The sequence below is a fragment of the Podarcis pityusensis genome, assembly GCF_964106645.2.
Source record: "Podarcis pityusensis genome assembly, chromosome: 6".
NCBI lineage: Eukaryota > Metazoa > Chordata > Lepidosauria > Squamata > Lacertidae > Podarcis > Podarcis pityusensis.
Window position 1 is genome coordinate 70,811,887 of NC_138030.1, and position 26,298 is coordinate 70,838,184.

Genomic DNA, 26,298 nt, shown 5'->3' on the forward strand with positions numbered 1-26,298 from the left:
AGTTTTTCTTCTGTGGAATGAGTTGTTTTCGATGCCTGTAACAGTGCTTAGATTTCTAAATGTCCCCCTGGACCAAAAATGGTTTTGGACACTCCTGACAAATACCATGCTTTTAAATTAGCATGGAATGACAGCTGATCTTAACAACTTTGACATGGTGGCCATGTGAACCAGCATGTGCCCTGGAATATTTTCCAGTCTTCTGCAATACACAACGATGCAATGGCTGGTATGCAATATGCTTAGGGTTCCTGGAGGATAGGAAGTTATGCACTGATAGGCTTGTCACTGTTTCCTTGATCCATGTTTGAAGATGTACATCTAACGCATGTCTGTTGTGGGTCCTTTATTTTGCAGCTGAACGATATGAAATAAAAATGAGTGAAAATCCCTTGGAATTAAGAGATGCAAGTTTTGATAGTGCCACTTCTGTGAACACTACTGGACTGACAGTGGAAGTCGCTGGGGTCAAACAATCTTTTCAGTACAAGTCAGAAAACTTAACAAAAGAAAATGGCTCCTCCATCTACTTTGCCATTCGTGCCATTGATGGCAGCAACAACGCTGGAAAACCATCTAATGCAGCAAGAGCAGTTGTGGTTTTTTCCACATTGCCAGCTACTCCCACTTCTTCAACTGGCACTTCCACACTGCTAAGTACTGCCATTAGTCCAAACAACACTACCACTGCTCACACAACTTCCTCTGCCATTAGTCCAAACAACACTACCACTGCTCACACAACTTCCTCTGCCATTAGTCCAAACAACACTACCACTGCTCACACAACTTCCTCTGCCATTAGTCCAAACAACACTACCACTGCTCACACAACTTCCTCTAATGTGAAACCCACTGGTGCTAATGATCCTGAGATCAGTGTGATAAATGACACAACCAAAATTGTGATCATTGTATGTGCTTCTGTGATCATTATTTGTGTTATTGTAAGTATAACCATCTGCGTTGTACATAAGCGAAGAAACAGAAGTCCCCAGACTGGAATGTAATACAACTACAATGTTGGAGAAGCCTCTAATATAGCAAGGGCAGTTATGATTGTTTCTCCATTACTTGGAGCTACTCCTAGTCCAAACAACATTTATACCACTCCTTCTAATGTGAAATTCTATTCCTAACACTTGTGATAATAGTATGTACTTTTGCAGTTATTATTTGTGCATTTGCAAATCTAACAGAATGCTTTATTTAAGTGAAGATACCGAAGCCCTAGAACTTCTGAGACTGGAATGTAATAATTATATATTAACTTTTAGGAGTCAGATATCCTAAATTATACAATGGAGAAAGAGAGTATGTTCCTCTTTCTCCATTGTGTTATTATATAATTAGTTACATGATTTTAAATGGAACTCCTTCTGTATCAGATTGTGGTGTATTTCATTGTTTCCAAAAATTCTAAATGGTAATGTATACATACACAGCTTGAATAATAGATTAATATTATCTATTGTAAACAATGAAAGCTAAATTATATTATTATTGTATGTCCATATCCTGTAACAATTCATAGATGAAAATAAACACATCTGTGTTCAATAAGACTTACTCCCAGGTTAGTGATTACAGCTTAAAATAGATTAGAATCCCTGATTCACCTATAAAAATGCACTATAAAAGTTGTATTGCCTTCTTACTTTTTGATAGCAGCGCACAAACTGGTAAGGGGAGAATGGTGAAAAATTATTAAAGAAGAAGATTCCATGGAGAAGCCTGGAACAATTTTAGTTATGTGTTCTGATTAAAGGAAAGGAAAGTGGTCCACCATCCCCATGATTAGGATACTGTGCTATGGACTCCCCCTCTCCCATGTCATGTCCTAAGCAGCCATCTCACATACACAAGTCCTGTGTAGCAGGAAAACATGAAAAATAATCTCTTAACTTCAACTGGGTAGGTTGATTTGAAGAGGTGCTAACGCAGGGGCTCATGCTACACGGCTGACATGAAGAACTCCACCAGGGCCGGATTTTATTGGTGGGCTGCCCTCTCTCCCTGTTAAATTTCAAAAATAATAATAATCAACCACCTGGTTACCAAAACTGCCAATTAAGGATCTTAGAATTGTAGCGTTCTCCTCTAAAGTTTCAGTATCACCTTATCTAAGCTCATACACCTACAATTGATGCAATGCTCAGATCTGGAAAAAATGATACTTACTCTATAGTACAATCCTATTCATATTTACTCAGATATAATTTTGTTTGTGTTCAACGATTGTTATTCTCTCCCCAGTCTGACCATGTTCATTTTCATATAAAGGCACTGAACTGAACCAAATATCCTTAACTGGAATGTAGTGGAATCCTAGAAAATTATATTTGGACACTGTGACATCTAAATAATCATAACCAGACGATGGTCTGAAGACACAGGTTGCATCAACGCTGCTGAAGTGAAACTCTTCTGCATCTGGTCAGTGTTTAAATGAAAGACTGCCTATGTACATAACATGGATGCTTATCAATGAAAAACGAGATTGTCATTAATGATATTTCTATGATACCCTATGATCAGAGGTCTCTGGGCATCTTACAATAAAATGTTAAAATAAAACTCAACTATAAAAATACAACAAAATCAAGCAACAGAGAATAAATTAAATCAAATCAATAACAGCAAAAATTTACAGCCCACAGAAGCAGAAACAGTAAAAAGTCATTGTGTATTGTGTTTTTCATATTTGGTTGGGAGCTGTTGTTAGACTTCTGTTTCAGTGTATCTGGAGAAGTGTGCACGCACACTAAAGCTCATACCAATAACAAACTTAGTTGGTCTCTACGGAGCTACTGGAATGATTTTTTTAATTTTGTTTCGACTACGGCAGACCAACACGGCTACCAACCTGTAACTAGAACTGTTGTTGGACTTCAACTCCCATCAGGCCAAGATAGCAGTGTCAATGGGAGTTGGAGTCCAATGACATCTGAAGGGCCACAGGTTAGCAACTCCTGCCATAAAGCCTTTAGAATTATAAAATAAAAAAGGGGGGGGTTGTATGTGTGCATGCATGCACAAGTGCACCACGCTTATGGCTCTTATGGCTCTACATACCACAACTGCCATGTTTCCATGCACATATTGCTAAACTGGATTGCAATACAGTGGCAGACATGCTTTAACCCTTGGCGTGTCCCAAGGGAGGCTCTCATTTCTAGAGCAAAGTAAGTGTGCAGATGTGAGGTGTTCTATACCCCTTGCCCAACTTTTATTTGTTCAACTTTCCTCATCTAGGTGAGTGCCTTTCATTCCATCAGAGACAGATTTTTGCAATGGAACTCGTTCCGCTGCACTGGGCGCCAACACAAGATGGCACTGCAGGACTTTCCAAGTATAACTCCTCTCCCCTCTCCTTGGGAATCCTCGCCCCAAAGAGGCCTGGGAAGAACCCCCTGGTCAGCCCCAGAGGCACCATTCACCTGGCGAACTTGTAGCCAGGGCTGCTGCAACAAACAGCTGTGCAAGTCTTTGGTACGCAGACATGCAAGAGGGTATCAGAGGAGGGAGGGAAGGAAAGAGGGACAGAGGCCAGAGTTGCCCGCAGCACCCCTGACTATCATTCAAGACACCCCAGGGTGCCACAGCACACTGGTTGAAAACCACTGACATAGTAAATTGAGCAGAAGGCGAGGTGGGGGGCACCAAATTTACCTAATGGGTCTGTTGACATCATGTCTCATACTTAGCTCACTAAACTAGAAAATCTGGATGTTCACTACTATCTTTGGGGAAAAGTTTTGACCACTGTGATGCTGCAATCCAGATAATCTCTTTATTTCAGGTGAAACTGACACATAGTGCTGGAACATTGTGTAAATGCAACTTGCCCCACCCCAACAAAAGTGTTAAGTAAATAGGTTTTATTATACTGACATCTAGTGGACTCCCAAAGCACACAGAACTACTGTGTGGTGTGATCCTATGTATGCTTTATCAGAAGTCCCTCTGTGTTGAGTAAGGCTTACTTCTTTGTAAATTCATTTAGAATTGCAGCCTAAGATCAGTTTCTAAAGCCATGCTTTATTTAATGGACCAAGATGGGTAAATGGCTGAATAATGTGCAGCGAAATCTTCCAGCAATTATCCATCTATTTTATTGCATTTATATACTGTATTTCAGGGGTGCCATCTCACCCTCAGGATTGTGGGTGCCCGCCGCTGCCACGCAGATGTGTGATGTTACACGCACATACCTGAACATAGTGTGTGTGATGTCACATGCACTATGTGCAGGCGTTGAAAAGAACTAAAGAAAACTGTCAAACATTTAAACCACCAAGTGTCACAGCCTGAAAGGAGAAAAAAGGGATAATTAAATATTAACTCATACCTTCTCAAAGCACACACCTTAATGTGCCTCTAATTCAACTCAATCACACACAGCGTTCGAAACTCCCATTGTTCTGGTCGCGTTTCACGAGCCGTTTCTGAGCTCTGGGCCCCGTACTGTACCTAAGATTTCAGATTAAAATGGCCACTGTTACTCAGAAATAAATTCCATCCAAGTTCAATGGGGCTTCCTCCCAAGTAAAACATGCATGGATTGGGGACCTGAAAAACTCTTTTTGCTTTTCAACCCAACATGTTTCGTTTAGGTTTTAGTTGCCTTGTTTAATGTACTTTTAATGTATGGTGTGCTTTTAATCTGAAATATACTAGTCAGTGAGTTATGATGGTTTAAGTAGTGCATGTTAAAGTGTTCTCTACCTCACTCTCACAGGGATGCTTAAAATCTAAATAAATTGGGATCACTGAAGGACCCTTAAGTCTTAGGTTTGCGAACTGGACACTGCCACCAGCTGTATAGGTCTTTAATATGTGTTAACTGTGGTGCCAAAAATGATATTTTTTAATGAAGGAAAGGGGATGTAGGGAGAATCCAGGGCTTGTCTGCTGAGTGGAAGGAAAGGGGGACCTTTTCTGTCTCCCTACTTCCAGCTACTCTCTGAGTAGTGGGGTGGGCAGGGCAGGGGAAGGACTAGACACTGTGGAAAATGAACATAATATTTTAGCTGCAGTTCGTTCATTTTCAGCTTTGTAGTCTTTTTTTTTAAAATGCTTTTTATTAAGTTTTCATTTCAAATACACCAACACCAACAAAATACACAAATATTTCAAATCTTTTTCAGCTTTGTATTCTTGCTATTAAAAAAGCACGCCTAGACATTCCGTTCTGGCGCCTATTTAAGGTACCATTTCATATTTCAGTTTCTAACACTGAGAGGAAAATAAGTTCCTTGTCGTTTCCCCTTCAGACTCAACTCACCCGAAACGTGGTACGAGAGAAATGAAAGCTCCCGTGCCAGCGACGAAAAAAGCCTCCCTTTTAAGGGGCGGACTTGGGGGCGGCGCTTAACCCCCGTCTCGCGCCTCCTTTCCCCTCGATCCCGCCCACCCCGCGCTCCTCCCGCCCAATCAGATGCCGGATCCGCAGCAGTGCCCGGCCGGGCCCGGCAGCGCCCTTACGCCGCCGCCGCCTTGGCCGGCAGCTTCTGAGGCGGGCGCGCCGTGACAGACGGACGGGAGGGACCGTCGCCGGGGGCACCGTCACCCCCCCCGAAGATGAACATAATGGACTTCAATGTAAAGAAGCTGGCGGCCGACGCCGGCACGTTCCTCAGCCGCGCCGTGCAGGTAACGGAGAGGCGAAGGGCGACTAGAGCTGGCCTGGCTTCGCCTCAGCGGCGAGGAGGACGAGGAGGGCGGCGGCTCCTCCGGCCTGGCCCCCCTCCTCCTCCTCCCCGGGCGCCGTTGAAACCGTTGGTTGCGCGCGCCGCCCTTATTTGTTTATTCAAAGGCAGAGCTCGAGGGGGGCCCACACACACACACACCCCTCCGCTAAGTGGGGCCTGGCCGGGCCTTGTCACGGCTTGGCAGCCTGGTGGCGCCTCGTCCTCTCTCTCTCTCTCTCTCTCTCTCTATCTCTCCACACCCCCGCGCACGTCTATGCCGCCGCCCATCCGTAGTCGCCTTTCTGCGGGGCTGGAAGCCGAGAGTCGCCCTCCCTCCTTGGCTGGCCTTTGAGAGGCCTCAGGCCGGCTGTCTTCTCGGCGCCCGCGGCGGTGGGTGGGACGGGCCTGACCGCCTGTTACCGGCCTCAGGGGCTTACGCAAGACCTCCCCCTCTCCTGGGTGTGGGTCTCTCTCTCTATTCCCCACCGCCGCCGCCCACTCCCTTCCCCTGGCCGGCTGTGCTAAGCCAACGGGGAAACGGGGCCTGCTCGAAATTTTGGGCATGGCCAGTGTTGCCTGTAGGCGAAGACTCGCAGCGGCCTAGTTTTTAGTGTTTGGCGTTTTATTACGTTTCTATATGTGTTGGAAGCCGCCCAGAGTGGCTGGGGAAACCCAGACAGATAGATGGGCGGGGGTATTATTATTATTATTATTATTATTTATTATTATTATTAATTGATGGGTGGCGTGCTTTTAATATTATTTTTATTTATTAGAGAGGGGTGTTAATAATAATATAATGATATAATATAATAAACATAATAATTTTTTTTGTACTACAACTCCCATCCTCCCTAGCTAGCAGGAACTGTGGTCAGGGATGATGGGAATTGTAGTGCAAAAGACCCAGCTGGAGGCCCAAGTTTGGGGAAACCCTGCTCTAGGCCCTCTCATGTGCTATCCATGGAAGCAGACATATGGGGAGCGGAGGAGGATTGTGTCTTGTGGCCTTAATCTCCACACCTTTACCCACATTTCTGAATGGTGTGGTGGGGAATTGGGGCTTTTAAAATGGGGTGTTGCTTCCAGCTTAGCCTTGAATCGGGCTTCCTGTCTTACGCAATCATTTCTACAGAACATCAGTGCGGTAGACCTCCCGCTACGTATTAAGAATTCACAACTTAATTCCAGGGTAGTGTTTCATATCTGACAGGATTTAATTAGAAATTACACAGTAACTACTTCCAGAAAGTGGAAATACATTAATCTCCCCCTCTCTCTGTGCTGCAAAGAGTGCCATTTCGTTGATCTGTTAAGTTCATTGAGCTAGTCTTGCCAAAACCTTTCCACACCTCCTGTCTTCTCTTGCCCTTGGAAGCTCCTATCAAACATGCAAGCTGACTGGAAGTGCCATGTTCTAAGGAAGCATATAGTTACCCGATGCTGAGGACAAACTGTGCATGTGGAAGTGGTGCTGTTGTCCTTGTGAGCTTCAGAGGCACATTTCAGTTGGGCTAGATGAAGACAGGTGTTTGCCCAAGACCAACCACAGATTGATCGGAAGACAAAGTGCTGGGTGTGTGTTGCAAACAATAAAACTCCGCAAATGAATCTTCCCTTTGCTTACCCACTAAACATTAATTTCCTTTGCATCAAAGATGTATCAGTTTTTCATTTGCCTCTTTCCAGCTCTCTTCACTCCTCTTTTTTCCAAATTAAAGGGTGAATAAAGGTATGAAGGACAGCTACTGTTCACCAGTACCTGGCAACCAGCTATCCTGTGCCTACCACCTTTTCTCTACTAGGCTGCAGTGTAGGCAGGAGTGAACCTTGTAGACCTCCTTTTCATCCTTGTGCCAGCTCTGTTGTAGAGTCTCTTAAGCTAGAAAGGCCCCATGCTGAATGGCCACCTACTTTTGAACCTTCAAAAGCATGTTGTGATATGGCGGAAGATCTTGTGACTAAAAAAGTGGGGCTGAGGTATAGAACGTGCAAATACTATTTTTCAAATCTTTGCTTTCTAGGGTTCTTCTAAAAAGTTAACACTTTAATTAGGAATTACTATTTAAGCAGCGATTGTTTCATAGATTAGTAATTTTGTGCTGTTCCTCTTTTCCATGTGAAGTTTCTGCATCTGTAGCCTTCACAAGTACTGAAGAGATGACAAGACAAACTATCTTCTTATTTAAAGATCTTATGATGCCTGTCTTGTGATGTTTAATGTGATTAACGTTTCTGTGAAAAGGTTGTTTTTAATGTTTTTTCTCAGATTGGCTTGATTTCAAATAAATATATTGGTCTGAGTTAATCTGTTTCACTGGGTTTTTAACAACTCAGACCCATAAGTGGGTTAGAGAAATGGGTTGTCATAGTAATATTTTTAACCACAGTTATCCACTTTCCTGTTAGCTTCCTGTCTCTTGTACATTACTCCATAATTTTTGGGAGGAGTCAGTTGCATAATAGCTCCTAAGAACATTGGTCATGCATTTTTGACAGTGGCTACACATGCTCAGTTTCTTTTGTCAGTGCTATTTATAAGATAATCTTCCATCTTTCTTCAAAGAGCTCAAGCTTTCTCTCAAGACAAAACTACCTTAGGGCTGTTGGGATGATAAATGGGGCAAAGTAGCCCTAAGTTAATTTTGTCTTGAGAGAAAGTGAGTGACCCAAACTCACCTAGAGAACTTCATGACTGAGTGGTGATTTGAACCTAGGTTTCCCAAATCCTAGCTCAACGCTCCTGCTCCAATTGCACCATAATGTCATGAAAGTTCATCTGCCACTAGATAAAAGCAAATCAGGGTAGTTAACATCATCAATAACAAACAATATAACTGTTGTTGAAGACAGCATTAAATAGTCAACAGCTCTGTGAATTGTGCTGAGAATCGTGGAATCCTATGGAGTTCATATATTTGTGGTTCCAGTAACCCAAGTTAATGCCTAGTGTCTCTTGAGTTCCTGAAGTTTAAGAGCAAACTTCACATACAACACACTGCATAGTATATTATTGGAGTAACCAGAACATGGATAACTATGACTAAGCTCCTTCTATGCAAGAGGGGTCTCTGTGCAGGTGTCTCAGCTGGTGGAAGATGTTCTATGCTGTTCTGATTCAGCTTTGTTTCCAAAGGTCTATGAGCAATCCCAAACTGTAAAACTTGTTCTTTAGGGGGAGAGCAATCCGATTCACAGCAACTTGAATGCTACCTCTCTGGAGAGATGAGCTACCTTACATCTGTCTTGTCAGGATCGAGTTTCTCTGTGACCCTCATCCAGTCCATTACTGATGCTAAGTAATAATTCAATATTTCCACTGAAGCTGGGACCAATGCAGTATGCAGCACAGCTAACCAGCAGCTCTTCTAGTATTAGCTAGTCAATAATAGATTTAGAAGAAAGTTGGAAGGTTTTTGTGTGGCCCTTCATCAATATACTCCTTTTAAAATAAAAACAGATGAAGTTATTTAATATGGTATCAAATATGCCATATGGTAGATGATACAATGCAGCCTTGTAGATAAAAGCAGGCATCATAGCACTATTCCAGGTTTCCTCTGCCTGGGATATGGAAGTGTAGAAATCTGGAGGAAGTTTTAACATGGAAGTGGTGTGGCCTGGGGCAGTTGCTGCTTGCCCCAGTAAGTGACCAAAGTGTAAATTCTATTGACACTTCTTTGTATTTGGAACCCTTTTAATTCTGTATTCTTTTAATAAGACCACATTTATGCACTTGACCTCTATGTAAAGTTTTGTGTTTAAGATTTGACTGAAAATATTATTCTTTGTCTTATTTCAAGTGTTGCATTCCTCCTTTTTGAAGTACTAGATAGACATCAAGCCAGTTGTTAGCTTCATTTTCATAGCAGTTTGAAGGAAGAAAATAGGGAAATTTCTCTTTCTTGGATTATATTTCTGTTATGACTTTTTTGTGTATTGATACTAACAAAAGTTGTATTTCTGGACTGTAACATGTAAGGTGATTTATTTGTTTGTTTGTTTGTTTAACTAATGTAGTTTACAGAAGAAAAACTTGGGCAAGCAGAGAAGACTGAATTGGATGCTCACTTAGAAAATCTTCTGTGCAAAGCAGAATGTACTAAGCAATGGACAGAAAAGGTTATGAAACAGACAGAAGTGTTGTTACAACCCAATCCAAGTAAGAAAAGCATGTTTTTATTTTGCTCTTGATGTTTGCCAGGTAACACTTTGTGCATGCTACATAGGACAGCCTTGTATTTAGCCAACTCATTTGGTTTCTGCGCTAGCTGTGGAAGAAGACAAGACCCTTCTACTGTAGGTAGCAAAAACATGCAGTGGGCTGGAGTAATGTCTCTCAGCCAGTTTGCTTGGCAGAAAACATCTTTTTCAACTTGCTAAGGTGTTACTGCAAGCCTCTTAATAGACGTGTGTGTGTGTGTGTGTGTGTGTGTATACACACACACTGTAAGTTGGTTACTTTTGGGGCCTATTTACAAGACTGACAGCACAATCTGCTGAGTGGAGCACAGGTAGACCTTTTCTGTTGTTGACTATGAAGAGGCTTGTATTTGTAAACCTTATCTTTTGTGCTGAGCTATGAAGCCTGGCTTCATGGAAAGCCTATTGGTTCAGAGTCTTGCTGCTGCTTCAGTAACTGCAAAATGATTGGTAGCTTTATGACTTAAGAAAGTAAGTGTTTTGTTCTCAAAGACAGCTCTGTAGGATGATCTACCTCAGAACAAGTGGCTCTGTTCAGCTCTGACTTCCCATTTCAATCTGAAAACAAAATACAAACCGAAAAGTAAAATAATGATGATGGGGTACCTATTTGAACATCACTCCAGCTTTTACTTCACCCTAGCTAGTGTTGGGACATATATGTGTGCAGAGGGAGAAATTTGAACCTTGATAAAGCGGTAACTAGTTTAGTGCAATAAAACCAGTTTCCAGTCTGGAGCTAATTCTCCACATATTCTTTACAAAGATTTAAACAGTATATTGAATGAATGTTGCTGGTTATACTTTAAATATAAATCCCTAGCTTTTTAAGAAAAAATGGGTATAAAGTTGAATATTAATTATTTTTTAAAAAATAGAAACAATATTCCATTAAGATACAATAACATCTGAAAGGAAAATATCCTAGAATCAAATACCATCAATTGTTGTTGGCATCCATCTGTTTCAAAAGACAATGGAGTGTGCCTCTGGGGTGAAGTCAAACCACTGGAGTATCACAGCACCCACTGTGGCTGCAGAGACCGATAACTTGTCATACTATCTTATCCTGACTTCAATATTCTCATTGGCATTTGTTTTGTTTTCAAGCTTTGCTTTTGAACTTTGGTCTTTTGAGGCTCATCCTAATATGCTCAGTAAATGATTACATGCTGGAAACTGTGTGGAATGCTTAATAAACAACAACCCAGCATCTGGTATCTTTTTTCCAGCCTTAATAACAAAAAATGCCTACTACCTTCTCTGTAGTTCATGTTTAAGGTTGAGAAATTACTTTCTAGGCCTACAGCTTTGAAAGAATGGGTTAGAAACTTAATTATATAAGGTTGATATGCAGTCATAGGCTAGGTGACCTTATTGTATATTGAATCTTCCTTGAGTCTGTGTGTGCGTTGAAGTTTCAGTCTTCTAATACTAGAAGACGGTTCATGGAAGAGGGGTGAGAGGGTGTTCACTTGTTGCTCACTAAATTTTTTGTTTGTATTATTATTTATTAAATTTATAGTCTGACTATTGAGGGCATGTGTTTGTTAGTGGAGTAGATCCACATTAAGAAAATTCAGCAATCTTACAGTTTATTACTGCTGGTCTATGTTTTGTATTCCCTCGGGCTGTTGGGGAATATCTTTTCAGGAAATGTATAGGGGTGAGGGAATTTTTTTTAAGCAGCTACTTTGTTAATTAACATAATTCTGAAATGCTGATTGAACAGAAATTGATATTTGGTCTTCAGTGTATTTGGCTATCTCTCAGAACTATATAAAGCTGCTGATTTTCTTAAAAAGGAGCTTCACACTTCAGACAGCCCATCTGTTTGGAAATGTGAGGCTGTAATATGTCTCTTGAGTATTTGTATACTTAAATAGATTTTCACATTTGCAAGTCATAAAAAGGATGTTGGGTATTTTTTCTTCTTCAAAAAAGCTGTCATCAAGCATCAGCACTTAACAGCATTATGAGAGATTTCAAATAAATGCTTTTTACATTGGCCAGTAACTACAATTGGTTGTGTTATCTTTTGCTAGATGCTAGAATGGAAGAGTTTGTCTATGAAAAACTAGACCGTAAAGCTCCAAGTCGTATGAATAACCCAGAAATACTGGGCCAGCACATGATTGATGCTGGGAATGAGTTTGGTCCTGGAACAGCATATGGTAAGTAACAACTATTTCATATCACTTGAGCATCCTGGACTAAGAATTGTTGGTGTGGTAGCAACTTGTGCTGATTGCACTGAGGAGTCAGTGTATACAGGATTGCAGTGGCATTTAATTGGGAATATGTACAAGATGGCAGTCTTGTATTAGAAACTAGGGGTGAGTGGTGCTTCTGTAAGGATGGTTTGTAAGCTTATTCTGAAGCTGTATGTGGACCAGGTTTGAGAACTTGAAACTGACTTGAAAAGCAAAATGCAGTATCAAAAGTAAAACTTAGGGCATGCTATAAAACAATGCAAATATAAAACACCCTTAGTGACATCGTGAAAAGTCACTATGTCAACATTTCGTGCTTTACGTTTCTGTAATTGTAGGTGGGTGGCTATGTTAACTCATACTGGAACGACTTTTCTGTTGCAGGAAATGCTCTCATTAAATGTGGAGAAACACAAAGACGAATTGGAGCAGCAGACAGAGAACTAATTCAGACATCTGCAATAAACTTCCTCACACCTCTGCGAAATTTTATAGAAGGCGATTATAAAACAATTACTGTAAGTTGTGAATACGGTTCCTTAACTTTAAAGAAGTAGTTCCAAATACATAAAGAAGTATCAATTTGATTTTGTGTCATTAAGCATTATTCTTGAGGGATTCCTACTACAAAAAAGTGACCTAGAGGACTTTAACCATTATATAACAGAGAGAGATCAGGAAGGGCCAAGTGGCTTATGTTCTCTATTTTCTCTAAAGTGAATGTTTTCCATGTACTCACATGCAATTTTCTTCAACTTTTGCAGAGGGAACGCAAATTATTACAAAATAAAAGACTAGACTTGGATGCTGCCAAAACAAGACTGAAAAAGGCTAAATTAGCAGAAGCTCGAGCTGCAGTAAGTAAAATTTATCTCCAAAAAGGTTTAGAATATTGTTGACTTGTTACGTGGTGTTCATGGTTCAACATGTGTCCCTTAAATCTTGTATTAACCAAGTGTCAATAAATATAGATATATAAACAGGGTTAACCAGAAGTTCTTTCTGTCTCTCTTTCTCTGGCTGTGAACAGACTAGGAGCAGATCTCTGTTTGGTCTGCAGTGAGATTTTGTAAAGGGAAGCCTTGCCACTCTGTGTCCCCAATCTTTCCCACTCCATACACCATTCAACATTGGGTTGAAATCTAAATGGTTTCACAAAGGGTATTTCGATACCTAGGAACTTGGATTGCTTTAGGAAAGATCTCATAAATTACAGTTCCCCGGCACATCTTCAAGTAAGATTAGGGAAGGATACTAACTCTCTATTGACTGCAACTCCAAGGTGCTTATCAGTGGGGAAGACACCTGACTACAACAATGGTATACCAAACTTACATTTCAACTGATCACAGATACTACAGCTATGCTACATATAATATACTTAAATAGATATGTATACATTAGCTTTGGAAAGGAAGTCTCAAAGTTGTGTGCCTGTGTTCATAATTTGTAGCTCATTGGCCACCTGAATGAAGAAAAATCCTGAGTTTGTAAAAGTATCTACCTGGTCACCTTGAAGCTCGTTTTATTGACATAGGAAGCCAGATAAGGGACAATAGGAAAGCAGCGATAGGTATTGAACCCAGAAAGTAGGACTAGTATTCTACAAGTTTCCATTGACTACTTTAGAAGGCTATTCTCCAGGTATTTAATATAGTATGTTAGGTTAGACCTTGTGTTTTCAATTTTTTTCAGACATTAATGTGATTAGTAATATAATGGAGGCCACATCTTCTATTCTCGTTCTCTGGCCTAATTGATTTGGTGAGCAATAGTGAGTATATGAAGCATCTTAAGGCTTTTAAACCTATTTCAAATAGTACTTGCTTCCACATATGGAAATGATACTGGAAAAGAATACATGAAGCATAATGGTTTTGCTGTTTATTGTTTGCTTTTTTGTGTCTTACGTCTCTGACATTGCAGTAGCACTTAATGATCAACAATTTACCTTCTTTCATAAAATAACATAATTTTGTTTTTATGCACTTTAAGCAACTAAACCTGTCTCCACCTGAAGAAAATAACATTATGGTAAATGTTTCATACATGCTCAACTTGGTGCATGTAAAATGGCTACAGGTTTGTTGGCCTCTTGTCTTCATAACATTTCTTCAAGTGTTTTCTCTTGCTTTCTGTTGATATGTACTGCCCATCCAGATTCCTTGAATGAGAGATTACAGCAGATCAACATATTTACATCAAGTTAACAGGTTTATATAATACCTTATTGACTTCAACACTTCTTCTGTGTACAGTCTTTGGGAAATAAAATAATATGTCAAACTAAATGTTGACTAAAACAGCAGACTAAATTATTTTATTACTTGGGTATGCTGTTCTTTCAATGATATATGAGGCTTTAGCAAATTTTCCAGTTACGTGGTGCTTATTTCTAAACATAAGATCCAAAAGAGATCTTATTCCCATCTCCAGCTTAGCTTGTTATGTGGGTTATCTAGTACATTTCTTTCTGCAGAGTATGCTTTTTGTCTTAATATGTCTGAAGCATGTCACTCTTAAAATCAGAGGGATATTTGCCTAGATATATATATTTCTAAGCCTAATGAAAACGCTAAGTAAAATACTTTTGTATGGACTCAAGTTGTACTTGACTCTATTATTGCCTTAAATGATTCACAAGGAAATATGTTCCTTGTTTACTATTTGAATGCCAACTTCCTTCCTCAGAATCCCCCTCTTCATTAACTGCAACTTTTCCTGTAATATCTGAAAAAAGAGAAGTTGCTCATTGTACTGAAATTTCATCAACGAACAGATAATCCAGCGTAAATGAAATATGGAGTAAGAACTTCTGAGTTGTATTTGGAACTTTCCTCCAATTCAGCTTCAAGAAACACTGGGAACTGTAATTTAAGGATGTTGGAAATTGCAGCTCTGTGAGCGGTAAGCTACAGTTCCCAGGATTCTTTGGGGTTAGCAGTGTTTTAAATGTATCATGAGTGCTCAGCCAAAGGCTGTCTACAGTGAAGACTATATTAGTGGAAAAATGGGATAGAAGTATTCTATAACCATTCAAATGACCTAAAGGTCTAAATTATTGATTTGATCTGATAAAGACAGGCTTGGATGGCAAGAGAAATCACTGGTGTTTCCTCTATCATTGTATTAGCTTGTTGTTGTGATAGACTTTGCTTGTGTAGGGCACCTTTTCATAAAGATCATCCATGCATTCGTTCATAATTCAGGCAAATTGTACCTTAGACTGTGGTCTTCGTTTGCTTTGGAAGTAATATGTTTTAGCTGGTTTCTTTTAAAACTATTCTACTTATTTCACACAATGGGTTGGATCTTGAGATCTTGTGGGCAGAGTTCTGCTCACAGAATGAGATGGGGAGAGGTAGTGTTCTTAGCCTAGATCTACCCTACCCATGTGCTCTAGAGGAACAATAGGAGGAGGAGCTGCAGGGAAAAGGGAGAATCAGGGTTGGGTGAGTTCCTTTCCATGAACAGGAACCTCCTTTCTGCAGACAGAATTACCCATTCCATCCATAGAAGGGGTACTCTGCATCTTAGTACTTAAGGGTACTGTAGTAAGAAACTTTGTATCTAGCAGGCAGCTGCTTTCAGCTGAAGACTATGTGGAGGGTAGAATATGCTTCATACCCCATTCTGGTTATAGCTAGCTTCTTCTGAGAATAGCTAGGAATAAAGATGTTACAAAAAGTCTTCAGCTCACCAGCCAATTTCCTCTGCTGCCAAAGTCTTCTCTAATGCACTGTTCTTGTCGTTAAATATAATGGAATTAGATAATAAATTTGGAAAACAGGTATGCACACCTAAAATACAGTATTACATTGGTAATACCTGTGTGAGCCATAATAAAATTCACTAGTTAGAACCTTAACTAGTATACAAGCAAAGATTTGTTATCAAGCACATTACAAACACTGTAGGTAAAGTGAATAAGGAAATCAATACAGGAAAGATGTGAAAGAACACTGAGTGCAAGTTCACCAGACAAATTCTTCATACTGTTGTTTCTCCACTTCTTTATGCATACAAGGTTTGGGCAGAGGAAGTAACAAAAGTAAGTAATCTAACTGAAGCTGTTGGTTATGAAATACCATAATGTTGAGATCTGATTCAGCATGGATCTTGTCCCTGATATCAAAGGGTTAGTATTGATTATATGCAATTTGAAGTGGCAATGGCAAAATGATCCACATAACATGTGGGAAATAAATCTACCAGAAAAGAGGGGTGAGTGTTTATGAAGATGTTAAAACATGTTTTTTCCCCCTTCTGAATAGGACAAGAACTTTAATAACACATGTTAATTCTCTGATCCTCAGTCCAGGCTACTACCCATCTGACATGCCTGAAACTAGTAGCTCAACACAATTTCTCATCAGAGCAATCAATGTTCCCATTCTGTTTATAGAAACATATGAAACTGTAAAATATTAAACATCCCACCATGTTTGCAACCAAATCCTATGAATCTTCTTCATAACTTGTTTTCTTACTTAACTTGCATTGCCCTATTTTTTGTTGTTGTTTAGAAAGGTGCATTTTAGGGCCAAGTCTCAAATGTCGCTGCTTAAGACTACTTAATGTTCACATGAATACTTATTATTTAACTCAATAGCTGCATTACTACTCAGTATTTACTATTTACCTTATGTTTTCCCATTCTCTAAAGAGCTTTGAAACTATAATTACTCAGAATATTGCCTAGTTTTTTATTCTGCAGTCAGAATAAACAACATACATGGAAGAAACAAGTAGCCTTCATTTCAGCTATTAACATACAATTAAAATTATGTACGGGCCTTTTCTTATCATGCATTGCTGTATTTCCCTGTATAATGAAATGAAAATGCAACTATTACAGTCAAGTTAAAAGTAGGCTTAGTAAAAAGTACTCTGTACAAAAATGGAAAACCAGCACAAATAATGCAAGGAAATCTAGACGTCTGGCAGAATATGCCATAGGATCATGAACAATGGATGTTAGATGTTGTGGGTTTATTCCATACAAATACAGTGGTACCTCAGGTTAAGTACTTAATTCGTTCCGCAGGTCCGTACTTAACCTGAAACTGTTCTTAACCTGAAGCACCACTTTAGCTAATGGGGCCGTGCCACCGGAGCACAATTTCTGTTCTCATCCTGAAGCAAAGTTCTTAACCTGAAGCACTATTTCTGGGTTAGCGGAGTCTGTAACCTGAAGCATATGTAACCTGAAGCGTATGTAACCCGAGGTACCACTGTACTGCAGGACAAGACTGATTGAACAATATTTCTCCTCCTTAAAGGAGGCTCTCCAGGATAATCTTTGAAGCTGGAACAGTTGGCTAGCCCTTCATGTTAGTAAGCTGTGTTTTGCCTTGAGCAGAGATGGCGAGCTCTGGCAGATGCATTGTGCTAATTCTTTTCAGCATAATAAGTGGCTTGCTTGAGGGTTTTTAAAACCACTTTCTCAGTGTCAATTTACAAGCTTCCTAACAGGTTTTGACATCAAGTGAGAAATGCAATGCTGTAGGTGTTTTGGAACGGCTGTTCAATACCGTGAAATAGTAGAATATACTGACTATCCCCTACCACTTACTGAAATATAAATTGAATGATGGGACTAGGTGTGACAATGGATTACTTGTAGGCAAAGCACTGTGGTGCAATCCACATTAATTTCAAGCAAATCTAAGTGCACAGTTAAAGCTCTTACATTGATTTTTAGTGGCATTTGCTCTTATTTTCTCCACCCTAGCAGCATAATTAATTTTATGTATCAAATTCTAAGTGAAATATATCTTACAGTCTGAACAGGAAGTCAGAATAGCCCAGAGTGAGTTTGACCGTCAAGCAGAAATTACTAGACTTCTGTTGGAAGGCATCAGCAGTACACATGTAAGTACTAAGTAGAAGAAAATACGCATCTCATAATAGTTTGTAGAAGACTACGTAATCTTATACAACTAGAAATAATTTCTAAAAGTTGGTGTGATACATGTATAAGAACTATTGAGGATGAGAAAATCAAGTGATTGAACAAGCACTATGACAATATTTCAATTACCTCTATCCAAAGAGCACTGGAGACTCATAGAGTTATTTTAGTTATGGAGGTTGAGGTAAAAGCTTCTCTCTCCTGACTAAAGGCATCTGGCAAAATAAACAATAACCAATGAAAAATCATGCCCTGAAGTTAGAATCAAAGGGTTGGAACTCCCCATGTCCAATCTCAGTGCAGGGTCTGCTATGCAGGTTGCATCTATGACAAACGCCTATCCAAGTTCTGTCTAAATATCACTGACAAAGGAGACACCACCATTTTCTGTTCTATCATTGAACACTACTACTAATGTGCAGCCAAAACCTGCTTCCCTGCTATTTTCACCATTGCTAATAGTTCTGCTGTCTAGAGTAGCAGACAATAAGTTTGCAGGATGTCCCATCAGATATTTTGAAGAACACTATCCTATCAGTTTTTAAGGTCAGTCTCTCCCGTTTTTATATTTAAAAAGGTTCACAGATAGGATAGTTCAAGTCCACTATGTCAGTCTTTGGCTATCTTCCTAAGCACTTTATTTGAGATAGTTACTAAAGTTAGACACTTTTGTTGGGGCATATTGGAAGCAACCTTTAATATAAACACAATTATCTGGAATCACCATGAATTCATGTCAAACTTGCAATCTGACTAGAACTCTCTAATTGTTGCAAGCTAGTTAATGCAACACAGTATACACAGTTCTGTACTGATATTTGAACTCCGCTGCATTCCAGGCACATCACCTTCGCTGTTTGAATGATTTTGTAGAAGCTCAGATGACGTATTATGCACAGTGTTACCAGTATATGTTGGACCTTCAGAAACAGCTTGGAAGGTAAGGAAATTATAGTCTTCATAGCTACTTTCCTAAATTGCATGTGCAGCGTTGCTAGAAGTACCTCTAATTGAAGGGTAGCTTGGAGGACAGCTAAGTTGATGCTGCTTCACTTCATTGTTCTGACAGGCCAATTTAACTCCAGAAGTTGCTACAGTGATCAGATAAGGAAGAGAAATCAGTGGAAGTAATAGTCTCTTTAATAACCCTCCTTCGGTGACTTTTTAGACATCTGAGGAAATGGTCTGACATATCACAGTAACAGGTCAGCAGGTATAACATATGGATGGCAGAAGAGAGAGCTATGAATAAGTGCTGTGGGCTTGAATTGCTCACAGGCTTGCACTGAAGTACAGCTAGGCTTGTCCTGGTGTTTTTGGATGTACGTCAAGGTATCTGCAGCAAGCCCAGCAAAAGAGGTAAAATGCTTTACAGCAAATAAAAAATGCTGCCTACTTTCTAGGCAGAGGGAGTTCAGAACATTTCTTGCAATTCACAACAACTGTCCTGCTGGATAATTGCTTCCATGTTAGCAAACAGTTGTCACATTCACTAAAAGCCAGTCGCTAATGGGCAGCTGCATCTTGGCCTACTAAAAGAAGGCCTTGACCTGGTTCGAAAATATTTCTGGGAGCTTGCCAGAGAAAACAGCAGCTTACAAAGTGCACAAAGCTACTATACAGATAGAGAGGGGTGTGTGTAAAAAAATAGAGAGAAAATCTTACTGCAGAAAGTCATAGGTTTAAAGCAGCAGATGAATATGTAAACTGTAAACTTGTAGTCACTTTCATTTTCAGAATAACTGCATGAAGTCATTCAGTGTTTAGATATATCAGTTTGCCTGATCAAAGTATCTTAATCCTCTTTTCCCTTAGTAGCCTAAAGCTTGGTCTTCTTTTGGAATGTGTTTCTCTGTAGCTAATGATTTCTTTGCCAGAAAAGCCTTTTAGAATTAACTGTAGTTATTCCAGCAACAATTTCCTGTTCTTGAAAGTGGACAGTCTTCTGCAGTTTGAATGTATTGTCTTAAGGAATATCGTAATTAAGAAAAGATTTTTAGTGCTTGGCAGTGTTGGATGTTCATGTGCTTGTGTATCGTGATAAGCCTTTATGGCTTATATGAGCCCTCTTTTGTTAAGACATAAACAGTTCCAATTTTTCAAAGCTAACTTTGTAGACTTTTTATAATTCAAAAGAATCAGTTGTGGGCATGTTGCATGTGTGCCTTCAAATCCTTACTGCCATTTAGAAAAATTGAGTTGAAGAAGGTTGGTGACAAGGCAAGATTCAGAGGGACTTCACTTTGTATCCAGTCATATCATTGTAAATAGAAAAGCTGTTCATTATTGATTCCTCTGGTTTGGTATAATTTCACATCATGGCTAGCCTGCTGAGGTACTTGATCTAACTGCTTGTGGTCCTGGGACTGTGAAAGCATTTCTGCATAGAAATTCCCTCCCTTGCACATGCCAATACTCTATAATCTCCCAGCTCCCTGTTGTCTGTTCCACTAGTGTGGAATATTTCTCTTCCACAACATGTAAAAATTATTGTTTCAATACAATTTGTTTTACAGCTGGAATAAAATGGGTTCTTGTTGGTTTTTCCCTCTCTTGTTGGACATTACCTTTGCCCAACTTCTTGCTCTGCTGAGCTCTACAAAGCCCCTGTTGGTTTTGTGCCCCAGGACTTCTTAAAAGAACCTACACAGTATCTGTTTCTCTAAAGTGCAAATAGATCCAGGAATGCCCTTTGAATGCTGTTTCTTGTAACACAGTGGAGCCATATTAGGATTTTCCACCATGTATTCTTCATTGTTAAAGTTGATAGGGCAGGTTCTTGAGAATAGATTTCTGGAAAGATTCTGATCAGGTCCAGTAACTTGTAATAAAGGTAGGATACAGGGGCACCCTTTCTTTCTGAATCGAGAAACAAATTAGGGATGATTACGTCTAAAGACCTATCCATTCTTAAAGAAATCAGCTCTGAGTGCTCACTGGAAGGACAGATCGTGAAGCTGAGGCTCCAGTACTTTGGCCACCTCATGAGAAGAGAAGACTCCCTGGAAAAGACCCTGATGTTGGGAAAGATTGAGGGCACAAGGAGAAGGGGGCGACAAAGGACGAGATGGTTGGACAGTGTTCTCAAAGCTACCAGCATGAGTCTGACCAAACTGCGGGAGGCAGTGGAAGACAGGAGTGCCTGGCGTGCTATGGTCCATGGGGTCACAAAGAGTCGGACACAACTAAACGACTAAACAACAACAACGTCTAAAGAAGCATATAAGTGTACATCTCTCTTGCAATGTCCTTCCCACCCCCACCCCTGCCTCCAGGCATTATTTATAGGCTTCCTTTGTGAGTTGTGGATCATGTTTGCAACTGTGCTTTGCTCACCTTGTCATAAGAGGTTTCTGTTGGAAGATAAGGAGAAGCCAGAGGTGGCATTTAACTAAAAGGAAAGTATATGAATTGCTAATAGTAAGTGATAGATCTGGGTCATGAAATGCTCATGGTAACATTAGTATGTACCTTTCAGTACTATATTAATTTTGTGTTTCACAGCTTTCCATCTACGTTCCTTGCCAACAATCACCAGTCTTCGTCAAGCTGTGCTCCAAGTAGTTCCGTTACTACTACAGCTGCCTCCTCTGCCTCTGTTACAGCCTCATTGTCCTCAATAAGCAATGCAGCAGCTACATCCAGCTTGGGTGACGTGAAGTCCGCAAGCGGCAACAGAAAAGCCAGAGTTCTTTATGATTATGATGCTGCGAATAGCAGTGAATTATCACTTCTTGCAGATGAGGTACACTTTTTCTATTCTTGCTTATAAATAGAAGTAAACAAATTTAATGTTTTGCTAACAAAATGCAAAAGCCAATTCTCTGGTGTTACATCATGCAAGGCAGTAAACATACATAAGTATCCATTTGACCATTGCAACGTACCAGGAATTAGTAATGAGGAAAGAGTAGCTTCTTAGGGAAGGTTTCTGATGTTACCAAGCAATACACCAGGCATAGGCAAACTCGGCCCTCCATCTGTTTTGGGACTACAACTCCCATCATCCCTAGCTAACAGGACCAGTGGCCAGGGATGATGGGAATTGTAGTCTCAAAACATTTGGAGGGCCAAGTTTGCCTATGCCTGCAGTAGTATATATCGTAGGACTATAGGATTACTTGGATGTTCCAGTCCCTGATTATCTTGCATGTAGCTATGCATCAGCAATAGATTAACATGTTAAATACTCATTTTTTGTGTAAAGCTATTTTACGTGCACACCTCTTTTGGAGATATTGCTGGGATTGCAAAATCTTTCAGCCTCCTCACCTGCCTATATATTTTGGAAAGTTGTTTCACTATGCATTTGGACCCCTCTTAGGATATCATAACTAAGTTTTGCATGATGGTTCCTGAGATCAAGGAGCAGGTTTTCATCTATGTTTGGATACAGATGGCAGACTGAAACTTCCAAAACTACACTGATTTTTTTGGGGGGGGGGTGTGTCTCTTAGCGTACTTGAATATATTTTTGACATAAAGTGTTCTTTCTACTTGTCACTATACAATGCTCCAGGACACTAAGTACACACTGCTTCACACATTATTTTATTTTACTTCTTAATATTTATATACAACCCAATAACAAAAGTTCTCCGGGAATTTATCAGTAAATAAATAAAACCATGACATGCAAAAATGCAACCTAAAACTAGCAGCAGCAGGAATAACATTAGTACAATGGATCCATCCCATAATACTTGTGTTCCGCATTTGTAAGAAACAGTGTGGCAGCATCTAAAATTTGGAACTCCCTGCCTATTGACAGCAGGCAGGTGCCTTCACTGCATTCTTTTCAGTGCGTGGGTATGTCATTCATATACCCAGATGTGTGAATCTTGATGTGTGTTTTAATTTGTTTCAATTTATTGCTGTTTTCTTCATGTTTAGATAATAGTTTTTAACCGTTTTTTACTGTTTTTTTGTTTTATTCCCTTTGTAAACCTCTTGGAGGTTTTTAACAATCAAGCAGTGTATCAATGTTATAAAATAAATAAAGGTAAGGTAAAGGGATCCCTGACCATTAGGTCCAGTCGTGACCGAGTCTGGGGTTGCAGCACTCATCTTGCTTTATTAGCCGAGGGAGCCGGCGTACAGCTTCCGGGTCATGTGGCTAGCATGACTAAGCTGCTTCTGGCGAACCAGAGCAGCGCACGGAAACACCGTTTACTTTCCCGCCAGAGCGGTACCTATTTATCTACTTGCACTTTGACGTGCTTTCGAACTGCTAGGTTGGCAGGAGCAGGGACCGAGCAACGGGAGCTCACCCCGTCGTGGGGATTCGAACCGCCGACCTTCTGATTGGCAAGTCCTAGGCTCTGTGGTTTAACCCACAGCGCCACCCGCGTCCCTAAATAAATAAAAGTACTAACACATATTTAGAGTGAACACTAGGCAGCAGCCCAGGTTTCTAGGCTAGTGCCTACTTGCAAAGTAGGAGAATTCACAAAATTTTCAGAAACAGATTATCTAATTTCTTTATTCATCACACAGGCATAAGAAATAAACAATGCTTTTTGTTTTTGTTTTAGGTAATAACGGTGTACAGTATGCCTGGCATGGATTCAGACTGGTTGATGGGCGAACGAGGAAATCAGAAGGGCAAAGTGCCTATTACTTACTTAGAACTGTTAAACTGAATAACTGGCCTGTATAAAGACTGCCAGTTATGGTGAGACCATATTTATATGCAATTAACTTTATATAAAACAGGTTTAAGTGTCTTCCATGTTAACATCTTAAAGGATGTGAATACCAGCCATTAGAAATGGGCTTTTATGCCAATATTCTTGCATGGTAGATACTCTTTTCAGATCTAAGTTGTTTAAAAGCTTTTACTTTATGTGCCAAGACTGTTTCTACAGAATTTTGTTTCTACTGGAATTTTCACTAATAACAAACTTCTGCTTTTGAGTAATCTAAACTGAAAATGGGAGGTATTGTTTTCTACAGAACTTTTCATAATGGCAAGCTTCTTCACCAACAATAAAATTGTTAAACAGTAATTTCTTTTGCTAAACAAATATTTGATGTTTAATGTCTTAAAGGGCTATGATTATAGTTATGCAGCTGAAGATTACACTTTTACTGAAAACATTAAATAGAATTCTGAAAGGAAATGCACAGCATAAAAAGAGCCCTACTAGAGGGATCAGATTAAGGCGTGTTAAACTGAGTTTTCTGTACTCACAGTAGCCAACCAGATGTCTATGGGCAGCACAAAAGCTGTTTGTGATTAACCAGCAACTGGAATTCAGAGACAATTTGCCTCCCAATTTTGGAGGTAGCACAAAACTTAGCTCCATTTTAAAATACACTTTAAAAATCGATAACTCCAAATTTGTCCAGGTGTTATTATTCCAAATAATAGCTAATAGAACTATGCTGATCCCCATCAGAACATAAATGGTGTAAATACCACAGCTCCTATACAGGTTTTGTTGTTGTTACCATCACAGATGAAAATATCTAGACCACAAATTGTGCATTCACCAACATAACCTTTCATTATTTATTTATTTTGAAAAACTTTGATTTGGAAATAGTTCTTGATTTTATTTATTTGCAAAATGTATTGTGTTCAGTCGTGTTAAAGCGCAACAGCATACAACTGTCATGAGTGGTTTGGAGAGGAACAGTGAAAATTAAGTTTTATTAAATACCATGATTTGGAAAAGAAGACTTCCAACATTTGAAGAACATCGGCTAATACAGTTGGTAATCAAAACATGTGATGTCATCAGCTGTATCCAGTGTTGGTCCTACTCAGAGTAGGCCCATCGAAATTGATGGACATAACTGACTTAGGTGCATTAATTTCAATGGGTCTACTTTGAGAAGAGTTGAATGGAAACCTCGTATGATTAGAGGTGAGAGTTCCGTGTTATCTGGGACTACAAGATACATGCTTCTTAGCTAAGCCTTCTGAAAAGCAATCCTCTGACTGATGAGTGTGAGAGATAGTCTTGAGCTTAGTATATAGGGAGGGAAACTAATTGCTTGGCTTATTGACTGATGAATTACTTCCATGTATGAATTTGCCAGCGGTGATGGAAGGAACTAAATACTGATCCCAGAGTGGAGAGACCTGCCTGTATATTGCAGTAATTGGGGCAGATGGAGAGGAGTAGCTGTTGCACATTTCAGCTGTAGTTCAAAGCGTAAAAGACTTTTCCTCAAAAAAAGTAAGAACCTGAGAAAAGATTCTGAATATTCAAGTAAGTTCTGTACATTGAGGGAAATCAGAAATTGAATTTGCACATGCTACTGTACACTACTGGGCATTTTGACAGGAGGCATGCAGGAGTCAGAAAATGAAGAACAACAGAATCAGAAAGCTGGCTGAGTTATCCTTTCAGTAGTTCAAGGAAAGTATTCTGTAGTCTGCATTTCTCCATGACTAGCAGAAGCAGAATAAACTAAAACATGAAACTGTGCCTGACCTGCAACCTGTATAGATTATTCAGAATCCAGTTCTTCTTAATGCAGAATTTTGATAATATTTTTAATACCTAGTACAGCTCTGTACATAATCTGTCCTTAGAATACCATTTTTTTGTGCCATTTTGGTAAAAACACACAAACTTTCCTATGTGAGGCGAAAAAACACAGCCTATGACTAGTGTGTTGGAAGAGAGTTTGGACAGCAAGAAGGGAATCCCAATTTGTAGCACCTGTACTGGGGCTGCACACACACTCCCTCACCCACTAGACGTGGAGCAGCTAAAAAGGTTTTGAGTATATGCAATTTTTGTGTGTACATGGAACCCTTAGAACCAAACCCCTATGTAAGGTGCAGGATTACTGTATACTGAAAGCTCAGCAGCTAATGACAGTGTTCCCAGCTGTTCTTTGTTTATATTTGCTTTTTGGAATAAATATGGCCAATTTATTATGGACAATATAGGGTACAATTGCAAGTGCAGCGAAATCTTTTTCCAGGGTCTATGACATGATTGCATTTGCGGCTTTTGCTGTCAGTGAAAGAACACTGTTTGGGGCTGCGATGCCCTTGCTTTCCTCTAGCTATTTGTCAGATTGTTTGGCAGCCTTCACAGCACACTTCAAGGCAGCAGAAAACTTTTAATGAATTCTCACCTAACGCTTGTGGAAAAGTTAAAAATACTTTTCTTGATTGTCTACTTGTGATCCAGGTGTGCTGTACAAGGACTGGGAAGGGCGAGCTGGTAAGCCCTGAATGATTACCTGCTTATATCAAACTGGATATTGGTGTTCTCCTTGGCTACTTAAAATAAATTGTCTGAATTGTGAA

General features: G+C 39.8%; 2 protein-coding genes and 1 long non-coding RNA gene across 7 annotated transcripts in view; 2 read left to right on the forward strand and 1 right to left on the reverse strand.

Annotated features, from left to right (window-relative positions):
• LOC308478649 (calcium-activated chloride channel regulator 1-like) overlaps nt 1–2,042 on the forward strand; it is a 29,131-nt gene extending 27,089 nt beyond the window's left edge. Inside the window, exons 14-15 of one of the 2 annotated variants that reach the window (XM_081008557.1) lie at nt 358–674; nt 813–2,042. In XM_081008557.1, the coding sequence (XP_080864683.1) occupies nt 358–674; nt 813–1,010 (515 nt within the window). In that variant the 3' untranslated portion in view covers nt 1,011–2,042. Of the gene's footprint in view, nt 1–357 lie in introns of both variants that reach the window. The other variant, XM_081008556.1, reaches the window with a different exon arrangement.
• LOC308478770 lies at nt 1,721–5,341 on the reverse strand. The gene is made up of 3 exons (XR_013987248.1): nt 5,288–5,341; nt 4,352–4,473; nt 1,721–2,016 (listed from the first exon to the last, which is right to left on the reverse strand). It is a non-coding gene; the product is annotated as an uncharacterized lncRNA (long non-coding RNA).
• A 106-nt stretch (nt 5,342–5,447) lies between these two features.
• On the forward strand, nt 5,448–26,298 carry SH3GLB1 (SH3 domain containing GRB2 like, endophilin B1). Of its 4 annotated transcripts, none has more exons than XM_081008744.1 (11): nt 5,448–5,655; nt 9,714–9,855; nt 11,942–12,070; nt 12,494–12,627; nt 12,874–12,966; nt 14,105–14,191; nt 16,137–16,160; nt 17,894–17,983; nt 18,863–18,963; nt 21,528–21,768; nt 23,558–26,298. In XM_081008744.1, the coding sequence occupies exons 1-11, from the start codon at nt 5,584–5,586 to the stop codon at nt 23,663–23,665; spliced, it is 1,221 nt and encodes a 406-aa protein (XP_080864870.1). In that variant the 5' UTR covers nt 5,448–5,583; the 3' UTR covers nt 23,666–26,298. The 4 variants fall into 4 exon arrangements, with proteins under 4 accessions (XP_080864870.1, XP_080864871.1, XP_080864872.1 ...); XM_081008745.1 differs by having other exon boundaries at nt 5,449–5,655; nt 14,105–14,143; XM_081008747.1 differs by lacking the exon at nt 5,448–5,655 and adding an exon at nt 6,065–6,083.

What these genes read in the sequence shown, in the direction of transcription:
- SH3GLB1 (XM_081008744.1), top strand. Translation starts at nt 5,584, where the DNA reads ATGAACATAATGGACTTCAATGTAAAGAAGCTGGCGGCCGACGCCGGC. An exon ending in TCCTCAGCCGCGCCGTGCAG is followed by an intron (nt 5,656 to 9,713) that starts GTAACGGAGAGG and finishes TAACTAATGTAG; the next exon opens with TTTACAGAAGAAAAACTTGG. An exon ending in GTTGTTACAACCCAATCCAA is followed by an intron (nt 9,856 to 11,941) that starts GTAAGAAAAGCA and finishes ATCTTTTGCTAG; the next exon opens with ATGCTAGAATGGAAGAGTTT.